The sequence below is a fragment of the Filicampus tigris genome, chromosome 16, assembly GCF_054856515.1.
Source record: "Filicampus tigris isolate MCC_2025a chromosome 16, RoL_Ftig_1.0, whole genome shotgun sequence".
Taxonomy (NCBI): Eukaryota; Metazoa; Chordata; class Actinopteri; order Syngnathiformes; family Syngnathidae; genus Filicampus; species Filicampus tigris.
The window spans coordinates 5,787,764-5,807,560 of record NC_141232.1 but is presented as its reverse complement, the minus strand read 5'-3'; the positions used below and the strand labels follow the sequence as shown (position 1 = coordinate 5,807,560).

The following is a 19,797-nucleotide window of genomic DNA, read 5'->3' as shown; positions in this document are numbered from 1 at the left end:
GAGGGCAGATTCGGAATCGCTGAAAAAAAATATAGAAAAGTCTACTGCATGTCTGATTAAAAAACTTTGCAAAAACATTATTGACCGGTGCAATGGGAAACGCCATATAGGGGCTAAAGAATATCATTTGTGGCGGTGGTGTAACGTTTTAAGCGATGGATACTTGAACGAAAATGGTGCCGCAACACATGCACACAGACAATATAGCAATACTCACTGGCATGTATAATTTATCCTCTGTGAAAAACGATTAATATTACTGCATCTTAATGAGTCCCTTACAGTAGTTGTGAAACTGTTCTTCGTTTGTGTCTGAAGGACTGTATTTTACCACGCCTGATGGCCAAGTTGCGCACACTGGAAGGAGCCACAATGAATGAATCGTAATGCACAACCTTTATTTCTTCACATTTGCCGTTAATGTATGTTTTTATGAAGTTATGAATTTCTGTATAGAGTGCTATTTTGTTTCTTCGATAAGTTATGTTTTATGAAGTATACTATTACTTTCATTATTTAAAAAAATAAAACAATTGTGGGAGGCTTGAATAGATAATTGGCATTTATAAAACTTTTTTTAAAAAAAGCTGAAATACTTGAAAGTTGGGCCCATTCGACTTAATGTCCCACACCAACACTTTTAATGTGCAAGTGTACCTAATGAAGTGTCCAGCGTGTCCAGATCGTGCCTCCTATTTACTTTTTGTAATAACGGCGCCGATGTTTGATTAAAACAGCCTCTGATAAAGCACAGCGCACACACTTGAGCACTTTGATTGGAACGTCAATAACAGCTAGTGCAAAGCTCACAAGCGCATCACGACGAGAAAAGGTGACGGCGCTTCATGTCTTTGTCCAAAGTGGATTGATTTCTGAAGGTCGTGCTCGCCGTCGGTTTAAGTCGCCAGCTTGTGTCACGCCCGTCGGGCCCTTGTTCGAGTCCCGCCGGGCCGCATAGCGCCTTTGACGTGTTTGTGATCGCAGCGCCTTTATGACTCGGCCATAGCACGCGCGCACACCACAAGCCTCTAAAACACAGTCTCTGCATTATGTGCAAAGGGCTGCATGTTTCCATTCAAGAAATAAGCTTAACAACAGCCTATCTGCAGGCAACGGCAACAACATGAACGTGGACAAGTTTAACCCGTTTCCATTTCTGCCCACTAACATCCACCCCGGTGAGTTACAAATAACGTAAATGTGTTCCCCCCCAAAAAATAACGGTCGTGCTAGCTCTTTAAAGGCGTTCTTCAAAGTTTCATTGGAGAAACTGCTTTCCTAGAACGTTTTTTTTTATCGTTCCGATCAGGAACGTTGTGAGGGCGTGCAGGAGGGGTCAAATGCAAAAAAGTATTTTATAGTCGTTTTTTTAATAACAACTATGTATTACAAGGTATCCAAAATACATACGGAGCATGCGACCTGCTCGTGCAAATGATCACCATAAATGCAAATGACTGTGCATAAAACGCAACCCAAGTTTCAAAGCGTTAAGCATTTTGAGTTTTATATGTATAAAAATAACAAACAAAAATGCAGAAATGTGAAATCCAAAAGCGTTTGTTATGACCTGCAATTTGATACCATGGTGCAGAATGCTGTGAAAAAAAATCTTTTCTTTTTAATAAAATAAAAACAAACAACAATAATAATAAAATAAACTAATGCAAATGGTAAATTTGTTATTTTGTGTGCAAAGCCACATTTAAAAAGTGTTAATATGTTTAATAATTAGAATCATATTACAACATGAATACTATGCATTTAGAAACATGACAAAATTGTAGATAGATCGATCGATCAATAGATAATGTTGTATATAGATATGTCATATACACATGGAAATGTTTTGTATACATATATATATATATATATATATATATATATATATATATATATATATATAGAGAGAGAGAGAGAGAGAGAGAGAGAGAGAGAGAGAGAGAGAGAGAGAGAGAGAGAGAGAGAGAGAGAGAGAGAATGGAAGAGGGAAAAGTATGATGGTCTAGTCAGCGACTGCCACAGACAAGGCTGGATGGCTAGGTGCTTGCCTGTGGAGGTAGGATGCAAAGGCTTTGCTGGACAGTCTCTGTACAGAGTCTACACTGCACTCGGCACCACAGGATAGAGGAAAAGAAGAGCCATCTGCAAGAACACAGAGGCATCAGAGAAAGCCTCGAGGTGGCTCTGGATAAAGAGGGCAGATCCGTGGTTAGATGCTGCTGGGGCACAAGCTGAGGCGTCATGAACCTCAGCTGGGCCACCTGAGTGAGGGTGTCTGATGTTCGAAAGGCCCGAAACACTCCATGATCTCAGAACCATCACTGATGATGTGCCCCAGCTATGCATCAGGTCCCCAGCCGGAAAGACCCAAGGATGGACAAACGATGAGTACAGAGTATTTATGCTTAGAAGCTTAGAAGCACCCCACAGAGTTTCAGAGCCTCCAAGTGGCGCAAACAGTCCTTTAAAACAGCCGGTCCGAGAGAAGGATCAAATGGTCCCAAGCCTCAAAAACAGTGGCAGAGGTTTGACCACGATGCGGACAAGGTGCTGCAAGTAGCAGCCAAAGGAAATGTTGAAAGGAGGCTGCAGACGATGACGACCATCGTAGTGAGTATGGCCGCAGAGAGGTTTGGTGTGGAGGAAGAAAGGCCAGTGGAGCAGCCGTACTTCAAGAACCAGAGGGCAGATAAAATCCGTAACATCAGGACAGAACCAAAAGCCTTGAAGAAATGACACAAGAGGAGAAGAGTAGCGTACACCTCTGGTTGAGCTCTGTCTCATGCTCAGGAACAGGCTCCTAGTCCTGCGCGGAGCTGAACAGCCCAGGAGACTACCGAGGGAGAGGGCTAGGGCAGATCTGTGGTCAAATGCTGCTGGGGCACAAGCTGAGGCGTCATGAACCTCAGCTGGGCCACCTGAGTGAGGGTGTCTGATGTTCGAAAGGCCCGAAACACTCCATGATCTCAGGACCATCACTGATGATGTCCCCCAGCTATGCATCAGAAGATGTTTCACGACAACTACGTGTCATTATATTTTCCATATTATTTATAGCAATGAGATGGATGAAACGATGGATGGATGATGCATGGATGGATGGACGGATTGATAAACACGTTCATTTGAATGGAGAAAAATGATTCACAGAACGCATTGAATTCATCTCAAGGCAGCGCTGTTTTTATGATTGCTTTCTTCTCTTAGTTACAGATACCAGAGACTTTACCCCCTTTATGGAAGGCTGCGTGCTGTTGAAACCCGACACTAAGGCCATCAGAAACGGAGCGATGCCCATGAGGAGGTTTTGCGGCACCATCCCAATCGTTGGCGAACCCAAACAGCCGGCACTCGAGGTGGCGCAAACCATACCGGAGGCCAAAGAGCAGACGTCCCTGAAGGCGGCGCCGGTCAAGAGGACCAAGTGGCAGACAGCCCCAAAACAAGACACCCACCCCAAGGAGCAGAGAGCGGAAGGCGCCGAGTTTCCGCCGAATGTTCTTCAAGTCAAAAGGACTAGTAAACGAAAAGCAGCAATAAAACCAGAGTCCCTCACAAAGGAGCAAGCGCTCAATGCCGCCGAGGTCTCGGCCAAACTGTTGCCCGCTAAAAGGCCAAGACGCAAGTCCAACGCCAAACCAGAGAACCTCGCCAAGGAACCCACCACCGAGTTGTCCGTCAAGGCACTGCTGGCGAAAGTCTTAAACAGCAAGTACAGCGCTAAACCCGAAGTGGCCGTCGTCGCCAAAAAGCCGCAGGTGGAAGTCGCCGAGGTGTCTGTCAAAGCTCTGCTGGCCAAGCTGACCACCAAGAGGAAGTCCAGCACGAAAGCAGAAGCCCAAAAGCAAACCAGGCAGCCTGTCAAGCATGTCGCCCAGAAGCCCGCCACCCTCCCGGCCTGTCCCTGCTGCCCGCCCGCCTTGCAACAGGCCGACACCACCCGAAGTAAGTTCAAGACAATGCAATACGTATTCATTTGAATGCCTCAAAAAATCAATTTGTCCGCTCCAAGGTAAGCCAAGCCAAACCTGATTTTTGTGTTGGCAGCGTTGTTTATGCAGAAGTATCAGCAGCTGGAGAAGCTCGGGGAAGGAGGCTTCGGATCGGTCTACGCCGGATACAGGAAAAGTGACTATTTCCCAGTAAGTGTTACACACCGTCTCATGCAAACGTAATCGTAATTCCCCGTACTCGCTATATGACTCTCCCCCGTAGGTGGCCATCAAATACATCCCGATAGAAAAAGTGGAGAGCGTCTTTTTGGTGAGTGTGTCCACATCTTGTTGCAAAATACAAAATGTATTCAGCAGCCTTGCCCAACATAGTTTCACGAAACCCTGACCGTGAACAACGTTTCTTACTCCGTAGTACATCAACGGGAAAGTTCAGAAGGTGCCCTTAGAAGCATGGCTCATGCTGCAAGCGTCCTCGTTAAAGAACGCTGACGGGTCCTCCGCAGTCGTTCTGCTGTTGGACACGTACGACTTGGAGAAAGAGCTGGTTCTGGTCATGGAGAGGCCGGTACCCTCTGTGGACCTCTTCACGTTCAGAACCAAATACAAGCTTGGTCCGTTAGAGGAGTATGAAGCTAAGGTAAAGAAACTCAACACATGAGAATGAGGTTAAAGTTATTGTAATTGCATATCAACGTGACGTCTTCAGTTGGTGTGGCGGTGCACGTAGTTGCAGAGAAACTTAGAATACTGTAATGAAGCTTGTGTGGGATCACTTCCTGTATTTGAAAACCGCTCCTTTAAAGCGGAAAGATAAATATTGCGTTTGTGGAATAAGTGTTAATCCACTCGTTTTTAGCCATTTTGTCTTCTGTCGACTGAAAATGACATCACAACTGCTCACATCGACCAATCACGGCTCAGATTCAGAGAACAGGTCAGCTGTGATTGGTCGTTGTAAGCAGTTGTGATGTCATTTTCAGTCGACAGAAGTGACAAAATGGCCGCCCCCAGGGAGGGCTAAAAACAAGTGCATTTTGCTACTTAATTTATATTCCACAAACGCAAAATTAATCAGAATGCTGTGTTTCAACTAGTGGGCCTGCTGGGAACATATTCTTGAAAAAATTATGCTTGGGTTGGCTCCCGCTTTAAATTGGAGACACATGACTTTTTGTGACACATGGATGACAATTTATTTTGTTTGGTGTGTAGCTAAAATTGGAGTCCTTGCTAGCGCTGTGGTTCAGGTCGGCTATCTTGGATAATTAACAATATAAACAGAAGAATACATATCGGGCTGAGCGAAAACAAAGCTTAATTGAACAAATTCACGACTATAGAGCCACTACACTCTTTCAGCCATAAAATTAGCAGGCAGCGTGGTCACAAAAAGTCTTCTTTGTTTTTGTCAGAACATCATGAAGCAGCTGGTGGATGCCGCCATCAAAATGCACGCCGTCAACGTCTTCCATCGAGACCTGAAACAGAGGAACATCCTGCTGGAGGCCACCTTCAGTCTCCCCCGAGTGCGCCTCATAGACTTCGGCTGCAGCTGTTTCGTAAACGAGGAACCATATCGAGAATACGCCGGTAAAGCGGGACACGTACATGTCGAACCAATGAGCGGTAGTAAAACATTAAAATTCCGCACGTCACAGGATAATCGCGAAAGACATTCATACAGCATACGTAATCAATAAGCCTTTCACCCCAAGGGAGTAAAAATACTCAAATTTAGCCCAATTGTCAGCATGTGTGTACCCTGCTTATTCGGCTATCGTTCCATTTCAAGTCACAATCATGGAGTCCGCTGCTTGGCCCAGTTTGGTGTTGACCACACACAAGGATTTGTCATCCTATATATGCTGAACAGATTTACCATTTCCACTTGTCATTTATGATTGGTAATGAACAATGACTCTTAACCCACCCCACACCACAGGATAATCTTTAGAGATGAGCGATAATTAGGCCTGGGTTAATTTTATACAGGCAGGGGTAAAATAATTCCTACACACACCACAGAATAATTGCCCAGGATAATCTTAAAGAGAGCCCAAAATATTTCTCGTGTTTACTCGTCTTACAGGAACCTTACGCTACGCCCCTCCAGAATACGTCTTCAAACGGCCGTACAAGGCCGGCCCGGCCACCGTTTGGCAGCTGGGCGCGTTGCTCTTTGAATTGTTGGACGGAACAGAACGATTTGACACGCTCATGTTCCTCTGTAAGGCCCTCACGTTGAACCGGGTACTGTCTCAAGGTAAGAGATATTATTACAGCTCTTAATAGACTTTTTCAATATTCAATTGTAAATTGTTTTCAAATATGGGACAAAACACTGGATTCAATTTATATTTCAACAAGTAAGTTGATTTGAAAATAGATGCGGTGGACACATGATATTTGAGGGACTGACAAATTGACTTCTGTTGCTCGGATTAATGGCATAGTTGTGCATACCGTGCTATACAGCTGGCATTAGCAAGTAAGCTAGCCATTATGTTTTCCTAAATTATATCAAAGGCAGCTCAACCAAACAACTGCTATTTGGCACCTTTTTTTTTGTACAGTTGTATTGTGTTCTGGCCGTACTTTATTTTGGATCTAATTCTACTGTCAACCTCTAGATGGTGGCACATTATTTTGTGTGACGCTGTAAATTTGAAAAAAGACAATGAAAAGTATGCGATTTTGAAGACGTGAAATCCTGTTGTAGACACAATTCTCTACATCATGCAAAGGTCTATACAGTTCATTTTTCCGACTACTGGAAATAACAACCTATTTTGTTCCCCACTCAGATTGCAAAGACTTCTTATGGATTTGCTTGACATCAGACATGGAGCAGCGAGCCACCTTGGAGCAAATGCAGTGGCATCCGTGGCTTCTCTGATTACACACGTGCCCTGAAATGAATGACTTTTGCCAGTGTAGCAAGACTCGTGCAGGCAATTATAAACAGCTGATTAGTGTGGGCTTTTTTTAAAGAAAAAAAATATTTTTTACATGAAAACAAGGAGTTCCCAGAAGCCAGGAAGAGGAAAAACTTGGTGCATTCAAGTGTTTATGCTTGCATAACTAAACGTATCATTAAACGTTTGTACTGTCGTCGTTATCCATGTAAAAATATTTTAATTAGAGTCGATATGGGGCCATTCGTGTTTCCGAGTGGACCTGAAGGCGTCATGGCTCGACCCTTAATGCGTTCAGTTTTCCGAGTGAACGTGCATGCATCATTGCTCCACCCCTAACCGGGCTGGAATGCTAACGCTTGCTAACCATCCGCAGCGGCATACCAGCATACAAACGACACACCTGGCGTTTATTTCTCGTTTTTAAACCCCACCGAGAACAACTACAATTGTCAGCCGGGTGGTGCAACACATAGAGTTTCGTTTGTGGAGCTTATTTTGTTGACAACTTCACCTCAGGACTTGCTGTTAGTGGACTTAGCTAACGACACTTGGCTAAAAACTCCTGCTCGGGTAAGACTTGACTGGCCTGTCCTGTTGTAACCACCCTCTGTTCACAATTAACGATTAAATTTTTCATTTTAATAAGAGCGTCAGTTGTAATTTCTTTTTTAATTTACAAGTCGGGTTTTCCGTTTAATTTTAAACTACTCGTGCTTGTTAGCGTGCTAGCTGTGACAAGACAGGTGAGAAAAAGCAGTTTATTGTGCAAATAAATTGAAATGTAAACTCTCGCAAAGCAGCTCCGATAACGCCAAGGTGCATTTGAGGTGTTTATGCACCAAATTGAACATATTCCCGTCACTTTCATTTTTCTTTTTGTAGCTGTCGACCCCCCACGGCACCCCCACTGGACTTATATTCCACTTCTCTGATGTGTGGATTTGTGGGTCCACACCCTGGCGCTTTAAGACAGCTCTTGAGCTCGTCTGAAGCACCACAGTCCCACTGTGACCTACACCACCAACCCACCTGCTCATAGGACCACCACTGTCTGAACAACACCCTCCCCCAAAAAGACTACTATGCCTCTTGGTCTGGGAAGAAGGAAGAAGGCGTCCCCCCTGGTGGAAAATGAGGAAGCGGAGCCCATCCGCGCCGGTCTTAACGTGGACGGTTTGGACGGAAGTGGCATGTTGGGTTTAGGAGAAGGCGCCGTCTCCGAGGGTTTGCCCCCGCCGCCAAGCAGCATGCGCCCGCGTCTTATCTTCCACACGCAGTTGGCGCACGGGAGCCCCACCGGTCGCATCGAGGGCTTCAGCAACGTGCGGGAGCTCTACGCCAAGATCGGCGAAGCCTTTGCTATCCCTTCTGCTGAGGTGAGTCTCCGCACAGCCACTTCATATCAAGAAGACCTGAGCAAACATAACCACATTTACTTTTCCTCCACAGGTGATGTTTTGCACATTGAACACTCACAAGGTGGACATGGACAAACTGTTGGGAGGCCAGATTGGTTTAGAGGACTTTATCTTTGCCCACATAAAAGGCCAAAAGAAAGAAATTGAAGTGTTCAAAGGGGAGGATGCACTCGGCTTGACCATTACTGACAATGGAGCCGGTTATGCTTTCATCAAGGTGAGGCGCTTTTGAAAAGTCTTCTGCAGTTAAGTGACAAATTATAAGAGCCTACATAAATGATGCGTTAGCAACCTATAAGAAAATTTGGCAAAAATTCACTTCTTGGTCTCATTTACTTTCTATCACTGAACCTGGTATTTGATCAGGGGTGTGTAAACATTTTATATCCACTGGTGTTTTCCGTCTAAATGTGCCACCCAAACTCCTCCAGAGAATCCGCGAGGGCAGCATCATCCACCAGATCCAGGTGATCAACGTGGGCGACATGATCGAGTCCATCAACGGCCATCGCCTGATTGGCTGTCGACACTACGAGGTGGCCAAGATGCTCAAGGAGCTGCCCAAGGGCAAGGACTTCACCATCAAGCTGGTGGAGCCGCTTAAAGCCTTCGGTAAGGCGTGCGAAGAGCTGATGCGTCATGGGACTTCTTATTTTTTTTCTTCGCATATGCGACTGACTGTTGCCTGGCTGTGTGCAGATATGATCAGCCAGAGGTCTGGAGGCTCCAGGTCATCGTCGGGGGTCCAGCTGGGCACCGGCAGGGGAACCTTGCGGCTGCGCTCCAAGGGTCCCGCTACCGTAGAGGAAGTGGTGAGCTCGCATACTGAACCATAGATTCTCATCAGTTGAACATTTATAAATGATTTGTTTCGGATGTGTAATGTTTTGTTTGTCACACCCCCCAAGCCATCTGCTTTTGAGGAGAAAGCCATTGAGAAGGTAGATGACCTGCTGGAGAGCTACATGGGAATCAGAGACAGCGAGCTGGGTACGTCCAGTATGTGTGTTCTTGAACTGGTGTCATTCTGGAAAATTGGTTTATATTGATTGTACAGTCCCCCCCCAAAAAAAACAAAATCAAACCGGTAACCTTTCGTCTTTGGCATTACTCAGTCATGAACAGGTCATGCTAGCAGTGCACACATGTTAGTGAGTTTGGGGTGTATCATTGTACAGAGACGAGTGGGGAGGATTTTATTGAGGCTATAATCAAATCTTGCTAATAGCTTCAAGACTGCAAACTGTACCTTTAGGAGCTATCCTACAATTTTCTAAATTACAGTTATTTTTTTTATTTCCCCCTATTAATTCCCGGTGGAGGTTTATCTAAATTCCATTAATTTTGCAACTCAAATTCTAAATTTCTCCCTCCAGCGGCCACCATGGTGGAGCTGGGAAAGGACAAAAAGAACCCCGACGAGTTTGCCGAGGCTCTCGACGAGACCCTGGGTGACTTCGCCTTCCCGGACGAGTTTGTCTTTGACGTTTGGGGAGCCATCGGCGATGCAAAGGTCGGACGGGTGTGAGCGGCACATGACTTGACGGACGGAACCCGACAGACTTGTTTGTGTGTGTGTGGTCACTACTTGGAAACTCTGCACAAGTTTTTTTGTTTTCTTTTTTTAATTTACTATACTGTATACTCCTGCTGTTTATTTTCTCATGGGAGAGACTTTCTTACAAATACTCTCACTCAGTGGCGGAAAGCAAGTGATGAAGTGCATTTATTTTTTTTTTTAGCTCGTCTTTGTGCAGTTCTTACCTATGAAGGAGTCTTAGGGCCACCCTGGAAATTAAAACGCTGGTAAAATTTTGAGAGCAGTCATATTTTTGAGATGCAAGTGGTAAATTTAGGGTATTGTAATTTTTTTTCTAGATAACTCTCAAATCATCTTTCCCCATTGAAATGAATTCAAATGCCAGCACCCCAAAAACACCCACATACAGTAATAGCGATTGAATAGAAAGAAGAAGAAAAAGTACAGTTTGTGCTTCATGATATTTCAATGGACATTCTGCTGCTCATTCTGGTATTTGTATGTATGGATAAGATTTGATGATGAAAGACTCTAAAATAAGATGGAATTATAGTTTTTTTTGCAGAGGGTAAAGATTATATAACTAAATATTGTTGAATGCTCAGCGTGTGTGGGCTACCATTTATGTTGAAAAAAAAAATACATAAATTGGTATTGTGATGCTAGCCCATCCATGATGCTTTGCATGCGTGTTAGCATTAAGCGTGTAATCCTCTTTTTTTGTTTAGTTGTATAAGCGGTATAAATAATGGATGGATGGATGTATTGTAAACTTGCCTTTAAAAAAAAAAAAAAAAAAACAGTTACAAAAAAGGTAACTATGTGCCAAACTGCTGCTTGTTGCGATGTTCACTGCCTCTGTAGCTAGTGCTCGTTACTCAATATTTTTCCTCTTAACTCAAGACAAAAAATTGGCTTGGTGGTAGCACGTATTTCGAAAACTTTTAAATCGGATCACACATAATTCAAGAGATTAAAGTTGTAATATGAGAATTAAATACAGATAGGTCAGTCTAAGAAATACTTTTCCTTCTTGAAAACATTCTATTTTATTCTTATAGAAGTACCTTTTTCTCAATATTTCAACTTTAATGAAGAAAATATATATATTTTTTTTACCCTCAACCCCCAAAACATACAACTTTATTTGTATATGACTACGACATTAATCCGGTAGCGCCATTATTTTTCCCTTTTCAGTGTGGCCTAAACATTCCTTCGTGGGTAAACATGGAGATGAGCCTCGTGATCATGCATGCAGCACAATGACTAATGCAGCGGTGAGAAATCTTTTTCCCATTCGGGCAACCATTTCACTCCTTCAATGGCCAAACATGTCTTACGTCTTAAATTTTACTTTTTTGTTTTTTTGTGTGGTAATAATTCCTCTTTCGTTTTTGTTTTTTGACTTGCATGGCGGGCCGTATATTTGTAGCCCCCCCCCCTTTCTGCACTCAAATGCTAACACTAAAGTTGGTGTTACATAGTCGCGGTGACATGTTCCGTGGCCCGAGACAACAGAGGCTCCGTTGTATATGCGGTGTTGTCTTGTACCGAGCCTCTCCACTCACATTATTACAAGCATGTTGGAATTTTTTTTTTTTTTATCAACTTTGCTGTATTTGACTTCCCAAGGAAAACAAGTGGGGTGTCAAAAAGGTTGTAATGTTTAATTGTAGCTTGCATAGCACTAGTGATTTATCCGCACATTCCATGCTGTCAATGAGGGGATTGCAGTTTGACTTTTGATAACAGTGTTACATATACTGTATACACTACATATTGTAAAAAAAAAAAAAAAAAAAAAAAAAAAAAAAGGCAGTGTTAAGTTACTTTTGTTAGGGAGAGATGCAGTTCAGTTCCTATGCCACGGAAGCGTATTACATTCATTTTGGGGGGAAAAAAAGAGTTTTTTTCTGATTATTATTTTTTTTCTCTGTTTTGGGGATTTTTCTTCTGTTTTTGGCAATTTTTATAATGACAGAAAAATATATTGCAACAATGCCAAGTAATAATAATCATTAAATATTCCAAGAAATGTAAGAAAACATTTTATTTTATTTTATTTTTTTTTCAAAATAGCTAATCTATTCTGGGGTTTTTTTCTCCCATTTTTTTTTTTGGTGGGGGGGTGATTTTCTTTTAATGACAGAAAATAAAACATTCTAAACGGGGAAAAATATCCTGAAAACTGGAGAGGAGACAAATATCAGAAAAACAGGACATAAATATTCGTAAAAACTGAAAAAAATTCCCCAAAACAAACAATATTCCATAAAACGAAACAAAAAAAATAGAAAAACCAGAACCAAAAAAAAGTTCCAAAAATCAAAGCCCCCCTAAATCATTCAGATACCCCCCTCCCCTCCCAAGTGAATGCAATTGGCTTCTGTGCTATGCTGTCATTATTCATTTTTTAATGGCTAGTGTATATTTTAAAGTGATATGTGACGTCTTGTTTGGAAGGAGGTTGTGTGTTTTCTGAACATGACCCAGTGCTGTGGAAGTAAAGGAAGCTAAGTTACAATAAGCTTTTTCATTTAAATTTTTTTTTTTATTTAATACTATCCGTTCATATAGGAGAAAGTCTACTGTTACTAGAAATGACTCTTGTCATCGTTACCTTGCTGTTTGGGGAAAACCATGTTTTTCTGTGCGGGCAGCATATGTTTCAACAGTGAAACAAAATTATGAAGCTGTTTTGTTATTCACACTTTGGAGGTGATGTTACTGAACACTGACAACAACAAACGTGACTTTGTATGACACTCTTCATGTCCAATTATAATGCAGTTCTAACCATAACCACATGGTTGTTTTTCCACTTCTGTTCCTTAACACTTTCTTTTCTCCCCATCTTGGTCCGTCATATCGACAATCACAGTGTAAATTCGTGGTCCATTTACGAGCTTCACAAGTGCTGACTTGTGTGGCCGCGCGTACCAAAAACCGCCACCGTTAACTGACCGTATTGGAAATTCTTTCTTTTTCCATTCCTTGAATTAAGAGTGTCGCAGTATTCCTACATAAATATCACACTTGTCTGGATCGGGTTCAGTTAAAGTTCGCAAAAACATTCTGCTCAGACTTTTGTTGCCCATTTCCGAGCTTCACTGGCAGGCACATTTGTAAAGCAGGCCGACTGTGTGCATCACACGAACGCCTGTTGTTGTTTTCACGGGGAAAAAAAAAAGACCAAAGCGGCCGATGAGGGCTTTTCCTAAACCTGTTTTTCGAGTCCCTGTTGCTCAAAAGCCCCCGTTGCACGTAAACCCAGCCGAGTCCACTCACCGCCGTCGGAGTATCACACTTGTCAGCACATTTTCCAGGCCATGGCGTCGCGCCCACGCGCTTCCTCCCAGCCCGGGAAGCTTTCCTTCCTCCAGACCTCCAAGGCCAATACAGCCCTGCGGCCGAGGGCCGTGTCCTCGCGCTCGGGATCCGAGCTGGAAGACGAGCTGTCGTGCCCGGTGTGCTGCGAGATCTTCAAGGAGCCCGTGGTGCTCAAGTGCAGCCACAGCTTCTGCCGGTCCTGCCTGCAGCAGTTCTGGAACAAGAAGAAGGCCCGCCGCGAGTGTCCCATCTGCCGCAGGAAGTGCTCCCTGACCGAGCCCACCGTCAGCCTGGCCCTCAAGAACGTGGCCGACACCTTCCTGAGGGAGCAGCGGCGCCAGGCGGACGGCGCGGGGCCTTCCGGGCCCAGCGGGGACCGGGCCGAGGCGCAGGAGGAGGTGAGGTGCGACGCCCACGGGGAAGTCCTCAAGCTCTTCTGCCTGGATGACTTGGAGGTCCTCTGCTGCGTGTGCCACACCTCCAAGAAGCACCAGGGGCACAGAGTGTGTCCTCTGGAAGAAGGAGCGCACGATCTCAAGGTAAGGCTGCCGTTGGTTGGCTCTAATCCTGCCGAACATTTGCGCGTCGCATTGAGCTTTGGGGCAGTTATAATCGAGACCTATGAACTCTGCCCAGCAACGATAAAACGAGCAGCAGTGTTTTTTTTTTCTTGTCTGTCTGTATGCTAGGCCAAGCCTGCTAGCTAGGTAAGATCAGTTGTCATGCTTTTTCGAATAATAACACATCATGCGCTAACTCATCCACCGACTTGCTTTTGTATACAGCACAGTGCTTCACCAATTGTGTCATCCGTACACTACTGGCCGTTCTTTGACATGTCATGGCGTCGCCCTCAGGAGGAGCTGAAGAAGGATCTGATTCCCCTGAAGAAGAACCTGCGGCGCCTGTATGAGGCCAAGCAGGAGTGTGATGACACAACCGTGCACATCAAGGTATCAACAAACAAGCGAGTGTCCGAGAGGGGGGGGGGGAGGGTGGGGGGTTTTGTGAATGAGGGCCCCGCATGAAACCGTTGCTGCCGCACTGAGCTTCAGCCAACAAGGTTTTGTTTTTTTAACACGGAAAATTTGGCTGTGTGCGACAGAATTCTTTGAAAACACTCAAACGTGATGAAAGACGTGTTGCAGGTAAATAATGGGCAAAGGTTTTGATGCGAGATTTTTCATTTAATAGAATGAGAAAGTGTCCAAACGTACTGTGTTGTACTATATAAAATGTTACAATAAACAATACAGTGGAACATGCCAATGTTGAACACAAGATGTAATTCAGGTTGACTTTCAAGTTATTCTGATTTATTTCAAAAAGTAGTCACAGTTGTATAAGACTAAACTAAAATTGAACACTGAAATTTTGATGAGCCATCATAAAACCTTCATGGACTTTTTTTAAAAAAGTATTTTGAAATTGAATGACTCTCGAAGTTCCATCGTCATTAATTAAAACAGTCGCGTAGTATGCATAAGTGTTCATCTATAAAGAGATTTTATTCCTAAACATAATTAATATTGTACGCCACTGTAACACGATACACAGTTTGAACATCAATGCTATGCTTAAATTCAGGAAAATTAAAAAAAAGTCTCAACATAATAATTCAATAAAATTGTATTGCACATAAAACTGAATCAAGTTCTTGAAAAGAAACAGTTCTTTACAATGAAACGCAGATGTGCTGACCTTCAAAGTTAAACCCAACGGAACTGTACTGAGGCAGTGATTCAATCGCACGCCACTAGAGGGAGCTAGTGCGCCACTAGTTGAGATTCACAACCTTGCTGACGTTCACACCAGTGAACTTAAATCGACATGATTCTGAATGTGAGAAAATCCGTGCAAAACATGCGGAGAACACGGCCCTCTGTGAGGCAGATGTGCCAACCACTAGGGCACCGTGCTTTCTATCCAGAAAAAAAAAAACAAGATGTTACACTGGCGGTTTTACTGCTTCACTTCTTGATTGTATATCGTTGAGTCGTTTGTGTGTATTTGTGTTTGTGTGTCAGAACCAGACCCAGGCCACAGAGCAGCAGGTCAAAGAGGACTTTGAGCAGCTGCGTGACTTCCTGCAAAGGGAGGAAGCGGCGCGGCTGACCGCCGTGCAGCAGGAGGCGGAGGAGAAGCAGGAGCTGGTGAGGAAGAAGGGCGACAGCATCACCAGGGATATCCTGACCTTCTCGCACGCGCTCATCGCCGCGGAGAACGAGATTGCCTCGGCCGACGCGATCTTCCTGCAGGTGACTGCGTTTTGTCGCTCATCCGCAAGGTGTGCGGGCACGCAAAACTAAAGGGAGAAGTTATTTTGTAAAAATGGTCATTTAAAAATTATGTACGTATAAAAAAAAAAGAAATCTGATTGGACACGCTAGTAATACAAGCTCTTTTGATTTTTTCATTGTAGAATTATTCCAACACAAAGAAAAGGTAAGTGTTCATCTCCCTCGCCACATTGTAACACTTTATCTCACGGTTGTGTGTTATAATTATAACACTGGAAATCGGGGGGGGGGGATGTTGGTTCGAAGGACGGAGATCCCCCAGAAGGATCCGGAAAAAGTGTCTGGGGCTCTTATCAACGTGGCCAAGCACGTCAGTTCCCTCAAGTATCACATTTGGGAGAAGATGGTGGAGGTGGTTCAGTACAGTAAGCAAATTATTTTTATGTGACGATTGTGGGTGGAGCTAGTGGATTGCAACTTGCCAAAGCAGAGTGTGGCCTATCAAACCCGACATTTAAAGCATTTCCACTCAAGGAGGCAGCACTTTGTTTGCTATACTGTGTGGAAGTGGTGCATTCTTAAATATTACTAAATATATTACCATATTAAATACTATATTCTTATTATGTTAGTATGAAACCCTGATGTGCTGGAGGAAAAAATGAGGGCCGATTCCAAAAAAAATCTTCTCGGCAAGTTAACTTGCATCTCTAATATATATGTGAAAAAAAAAAAAATAGTGAAAAAAAAGTGTTGACCAGTGTAATGTTATCTTCTTGTCGTTTTAGCTCCCATCACCCTGGATCCCAACACGGCGTACTCGTGGTTGTCCATTTCCAAGGACCTCACCTGCGTGGCCAACAGCGGCTCCCTCCAGCAGCTCCCGGACAACCCGGAGCGTTTCGGCCACTTTGTCTTTGCGCTGGGCTCCGAAGGCTTCACGTCGGGCCGCCACGCCTGGGAAGTGGAGGTGGGCGACAAGGAGGACTGGATGCTCGGGGTGGTCAAGGAATCCATCGACAGGAAAGGCCGCATCTCCGGCTGCCCCGAGGGAGGCTTTTGGATGATCTCTCACTACGAGGGCGAGTACTCGGCCATGACGAGGCCCAGCACCGCCTTGCGCGTGGAGGGTGAGCTGAGCATAGTCAGGGTGCAGCTGGACTGCGACGCCGGCGAGGTGATCTTCTCCAATCCGGTCAGCATGACGCCCATCTACACCTTCACCGACTTCTTTGCAGACAAGATGTATCCGTTCTTCTGCCCCGGGGCAAACATCAACGGGAATAACCCCAACCCACTCAAGATCTGCCCCGCTACCGTGGCGGTGTGGAACAGCGCCACGTGGTGACGGAGCTAAGAACGCCACAACTCGATACACCCAAGTACCGCCTCAAAGCATACGTGATGTAGTTCCCCTCGTATCAACATAACGACCAACATTCAAATACGCTGGCAGACCCGAGTGTTGAGCAAAATACGAGGTAGAGTTGTTTCAAATTGTTGTGAGTAGAGATGCAACGATTAATCGATTATCAAATTAATTGGGGGTTATTTTGGTGGTTCAAATCCTGGGAATTTCAGCCTCTACCAGTACATTTTGTTTTCAATTTCTGTAGTCCTCCATGAAAGAAGGGGGGGGGGGGACGATCAACATCTTTTCTGACATGTTACAGACCAAACTAGGAACTGAATCACAATTCATTTACATTTGTGCACAATTTGACATGTGGACCTGTTTTGGAATAAAGGGATTGAAATCAAAAAAGTTTTTCGTCAACAGATTAATTGATTTTTAAAATTATTATTAGCAGCTAGAGTTGTAAGTTATTGTAACGGTTTGCACAATTTGAACAGAACCTGCAGATATATGGGGGGCTGAATTAATCATTCAACTAATATATATTGTACAACAGTTCTAAAAAGTTCAAAGCAAATGTATTGTACTTTAGCAGGGAACAAATGTGTTCAGTGTCCCATCAAGGACTTTTTAATTTGGGATATAATTGGCCACAAGCTATGATTAAAACTCCGCAAGACAACCTGATGGAAATGGAATGCACAGAAGCAAAATAAAGACAAGTTGACCAACTTTAATATGTACATGTTCTTTTTAGAATGTCAGTGAAGCTACAGCAACCACATAGCTGCGTCATTCATTTTGAGCGGGGAAATGGCACATTCAGAGATTCGGACGCGTCGCAAAAGAGCCAACAGAACCTTCATGAACAAATTGTATCGACAACCAAAGTGTGAGTATTGGAGGGTCTCACATTTGCGTCATGATGGAGGGGAAAATAACGAGAGGGAAACCTCACAACCTGAGTACACTGCTAATAAAACCCAACAACAGTTAATGTGACAAAAACACTAACAAAAAGACATCCCTTGACTTAAATTTTCTGGGTTAAATCGGCAGTGTCTCGCTTTCACTCTCCTACACACACATGCGCACACGTCCTGCAAATATAGACCTTTTCAGTTTTCACCATGTCACATACTTCAAGGGGGCAAAAACTCACGTCATTTGATCAAGACAGTGTGATTGAGAAAATAGGCTAAATGGTTTGGATTATGATTTTGGCCTTCTTCACTACCGCAATTTTTGAATGTGCAAAGTAAGTCAGGTAAGTTGATTAAAAAATAGACATGGTGGAAATTCAAATATAGTTAACCGGATTCTTTACGGACTAGTTGACTTGTTTTGTTGATCAGATTAATAGCGCAAATGTTTTTGTTTTAAATGGTGAAATGGATAGCATCCTGTCGAGCTGATGTTAGCTAGCGGGCTAACCATTAGCTTTTGCTAAATCACTTAAAGTAAACCCAATCAAAGATTTTATACATACCTGTAAGAAAATGCTTAACTATTTTTGACATCCACTTGCTTTATCCTCCCCACCCATAGGTTCTGATGGTTGTTTGTACATCATAATTTTCATTTCAAGTCATTGGTAGTCAATCACTTTCTGCCACCCAGAAGTACCCTGGTGCTTCTTATTTACAAATAGACTTTACACAGATCTGATCGGCTGGAATGGATTGTCAGATATTTAGCATTTTTATGCAAAATAGATGACAGTTATTACAACTGTCATCATAATTTGCCGATCGCTCAATGAAGTCATTGATCTGATCCGCAAAATAAGGCATTAGAACCAATTTTGTTTTGTCTTTTGTGGAGGGGGTGTTGTTTAAACTCGCTGATCGGCTCCCAAAACGTCGTTATGTAAAGCCTATTTACAAACATTATAAAAAGGTCTATACTACATGGACATAAGTATTGGGGCACACCTTAGTTCTCCATCAATATTAATTCAGTCGTCCCATTTTCTGTAGCGCTTGTCTTCGCTCAGGCGGGCTGGAGCCGAGATGCAAGGGACCAGGTACAACCCAGACTGGTCGCCAATCAATCACAATTCCTCCCCGACAAGTCAGTGCCTAAGCAGTTTGGGGGATTTTTTTTGATTCCAGCATGGCCAAGCGAAGCCCATAAAGACATGCGTGATCCTACAAATGGTTATGGTGTCCCAATACTTTTGCTCACGTAGTGGTGTATGCTGCAGTACAAAACATGCACATACATAGATATAAATACATAGTTTTTGTTTTCTCATTTAATGCACTTTTGTGTCCTGAACTCTGACGCACGACTGAAACGTCCTCTGCGTTCTAAGACGAGCTCCACGCGCGTCCGCCGTGGCTAAGATCGAGAAGATTTGACGGCCATCTGTCTGCATTGCTCTTGCTTCCTTCGCCGCTTCTCTCAAGAGTGAGTTCAATGTTTTTGTTTTTTCTTTTTTGTGGGGGGGTGGGGTGGGGATCCATTCGTGTCTCACAGGTGGGTGCTGTCCTGGGGATCGAACCTGTGGCTTTCTGCGAGTCCGGCGCTGCACTTCCTGCTGCTCCCTTGATTGGGTACCAGTGAGAGCGGGTCTGGTCTGATGAGGTACCTACGGATGGTGAAAAGACATATTGCCCGGATAATACTACACTATATGCAGTTCTTAGTCACGTCAAACTGAATGTCCTTAGGGAACCTATTGTCAGTTATAACTGTAATTAGCACCATAGGCAGTAGAGGCCGCTGTTGCCTTTACAAACTTAAAATGTAATTTTGCCCTAACACGTCATCTTAACGCCCAACCCCCCCCCCAAAAAAAAACATTTTTGTATCCAGACTGCTCTCTCTTTAGCATGCCTGCCCATCCATCAAATGTGAAATTAAACAAGCAATTCAATCTTTTGTTAGCTGCCTCTTTCTGAAAATGTTCCTGTGAGTGATCCGTTTTGCACTTCTGCCACTAATTGCATGATAACCAGCTGGACAGTTTCTCTCAAACCTTGGCCTGATGAAGTTCCAGACTCAGAGCCACTTTGAAGAATCCAGCC

General features: G+C 43.8%; 4 protein-coding genes across 11 annotated transcripts in view; 3 read left to right on the top strand and 1 right to left on the bottom strand.

Moving 5' to 3' along the window:
- Positions 1 to 986: 986 nt before the first annotated feature.
- On the top strand, positions 987 to 6,908 carry LOC147134320 (serine/threonine-protein kinase pim-2-like). The gene is made up of 8 exons (XM_086056612.1): positions 987 to 1,178; positions 3,211 to 3,948; positions 4,051 to 4,145; positions 4,219 to 4,266; positions 4,372 to 4,596; positions 5,372 to 5,549; positions 6,049 to 6,222; positions 6,764 to 6,908. The coding sequence occupies exons 1-8, from the start codon at positions 1,124 to 1,126 to the stop codon at positions 6,853 to 6,855; spliced, it is 1,605 nt and encodes a 534-aa protein (XP_085912738.1). The 5' UTR covers positions 987 to 1,123; the 3' UTR covers positions 6,856 to 6,908.
- Positions 6,909 to 7,946: 1,038 nt separating this feature from the next.
- Positions 7,947 to 12,640, top strand: gipc1 (GIPC PDZ domain containing family, member 1). Its single transcript, XM_086056615.1, has 6 exons — positions 7,947 to 8,253; positions 8,327 to 8,512; positions 8,727 to 8,907; positions 8,995 to 9,107; positions 9,204 to 9,285; positions 9,672 to 12,640. The coding sequence occupies exons 1-6, from the start codon at positions 7,960 to 7,962 to the stop codon at positions 9,821 to 9,823; spliced, it is 1,008 nt and encodes a 335-aa protein (XP_085912741.1). The 5' UTR covers positions 7,947 to 7,959; the 3' UTR covers positions 9,824 to 12,640.
- Positions 12,641 to 12,801: 161 nt separating this feature from the next.
- LOC147134318 (E3 ubiquitin-protein ligase TRIM35-like) lies at positions 12,802 to 17,502 on the top strand. Of its 5 annotated transcripts, none has more exons than XR_015090219.1 (7): positions 12,802 to 13,707; positions 13,954 to 14,121; positions 15,196 to 15,455; positions 15,591 to 15,613; positions 15,715 to 15,833; positions 16,197 to 16,538; positions 16,647 to 17,502. XR_015090219.1 is itself a non-coding variant. In XM_086056610.1 (7 exons), the coding sequence occupies exons 1-7, from the start codon at positions 13,168 to 13,170 to the stop codon at positions 16,754 to 16,756; spliced, it is 1,533 nt and encodes a 510-aa protein (XP_085912736.1). In that variant the 5' UTR covers positions 12,802 to 13,167; the 3' UTR covers positions 16,757 to 17,502. The 5 variants fall into 5 exon arrangements, 4 of the variants coding, with proteins under 4 accessions (XP_085912736.1, XP_085912735.1, XP_085912734.1 ...); XM_086056610.1 differs by having other exon boundaries at positions 15,196 to 15,426; XM_086056609.1 differs by having other exon boundaries at positions 14,026 to 14,121; positions 15,196 to 15,426; positions 16,197 to 17,502.
- Positions 17,479 to 19,797, bottom strand: part of kcnt2b (potassium sodium-activated channel subfamily T member 2b) — a 41,919-nt gene continuing 39,600 nt past the window's right edge. For all 4 annotated transcript variants that reach the window (XM_086056598.1, XM_086056600.1, XM_086056601.1 and 1 more), the window contains one exon: positions 17,479 to 19,358. In XM_086056598.1, the coding sequence (XP_085912724.1) occupies positions 19,241 to 19,358 (118 nt within the window). In that variant the 3' untranslated portion in view covers positions 17,479 to 19,240. The remainder of the gene's footprint in view (positions 19,359 to 19,797) is intronic.

Bases quoted from the DNA above. Each gene is read 5' to 3' on its own strand.
- LOC147134320 (XM_086056612.1), top strand. From the start codon at position 1,124: ATGAACGTGGACAAGTTTAACCCGTTTCCATTTCTGCCCACTAACATC. The intron at 1,179-3,210 runs GTGAGTTACAAA...TTCTTCTCTTAG, and splicing joins GCCCACTAACATCCACCCCG to TTACAGATACCAGAGACTTT. The intron at 6,223-6,763 runs GTAAGAGATATT...TTCCCCACTCAG, and splicing joins GAACCGGGTACTGTCTCAAG to ATTGCAAAGACTTCTTATGG.
- gipc1 (XM_086056615.1), top strand. From the start codon at position 7,960: ATGCCTCTTGGTCTGGGAAGAAGGAAGAAGGCGTCCCCCCTGGTGGAA. The intron at 8,513-8,726 runs GTGAGGCGCTTT...AAACTCCTCCAG, and splicing joins CCGGTTATGCTTTCATCAAG to AGAATCCGCGAGGGCAGCAT. The intron at 9,108-9,203 runs GTGAGCTCGCAT...ACACCCCCCAAG, and splicing joins CCGCTACCGTAGAGGAAGTG to CCATCTGCTTTTGAGGAGAA.
- LOC147134318 (XM_086056608.1), top strand. From the start codon at position 13,168: ATGGCGTCGCGCCCACGCGCTTCCTCCCAGCCCGGGAAGCTTTCCTTC. The intron at 13,708-13,953 runs GTAAGGCTGCCG...TTTTGTATACAG, and splicing joins AAGGAGCGCACGATCTCAAG to CACAGTGCTTCACCAATTGT. The intron at 15,427-15,590 runs GTGACTGCGTTT...TTTTCATTGTAG, and splicing joins CCGACGCGATCTTCCTGCAG to AATTATTCCAACACAAAGAA.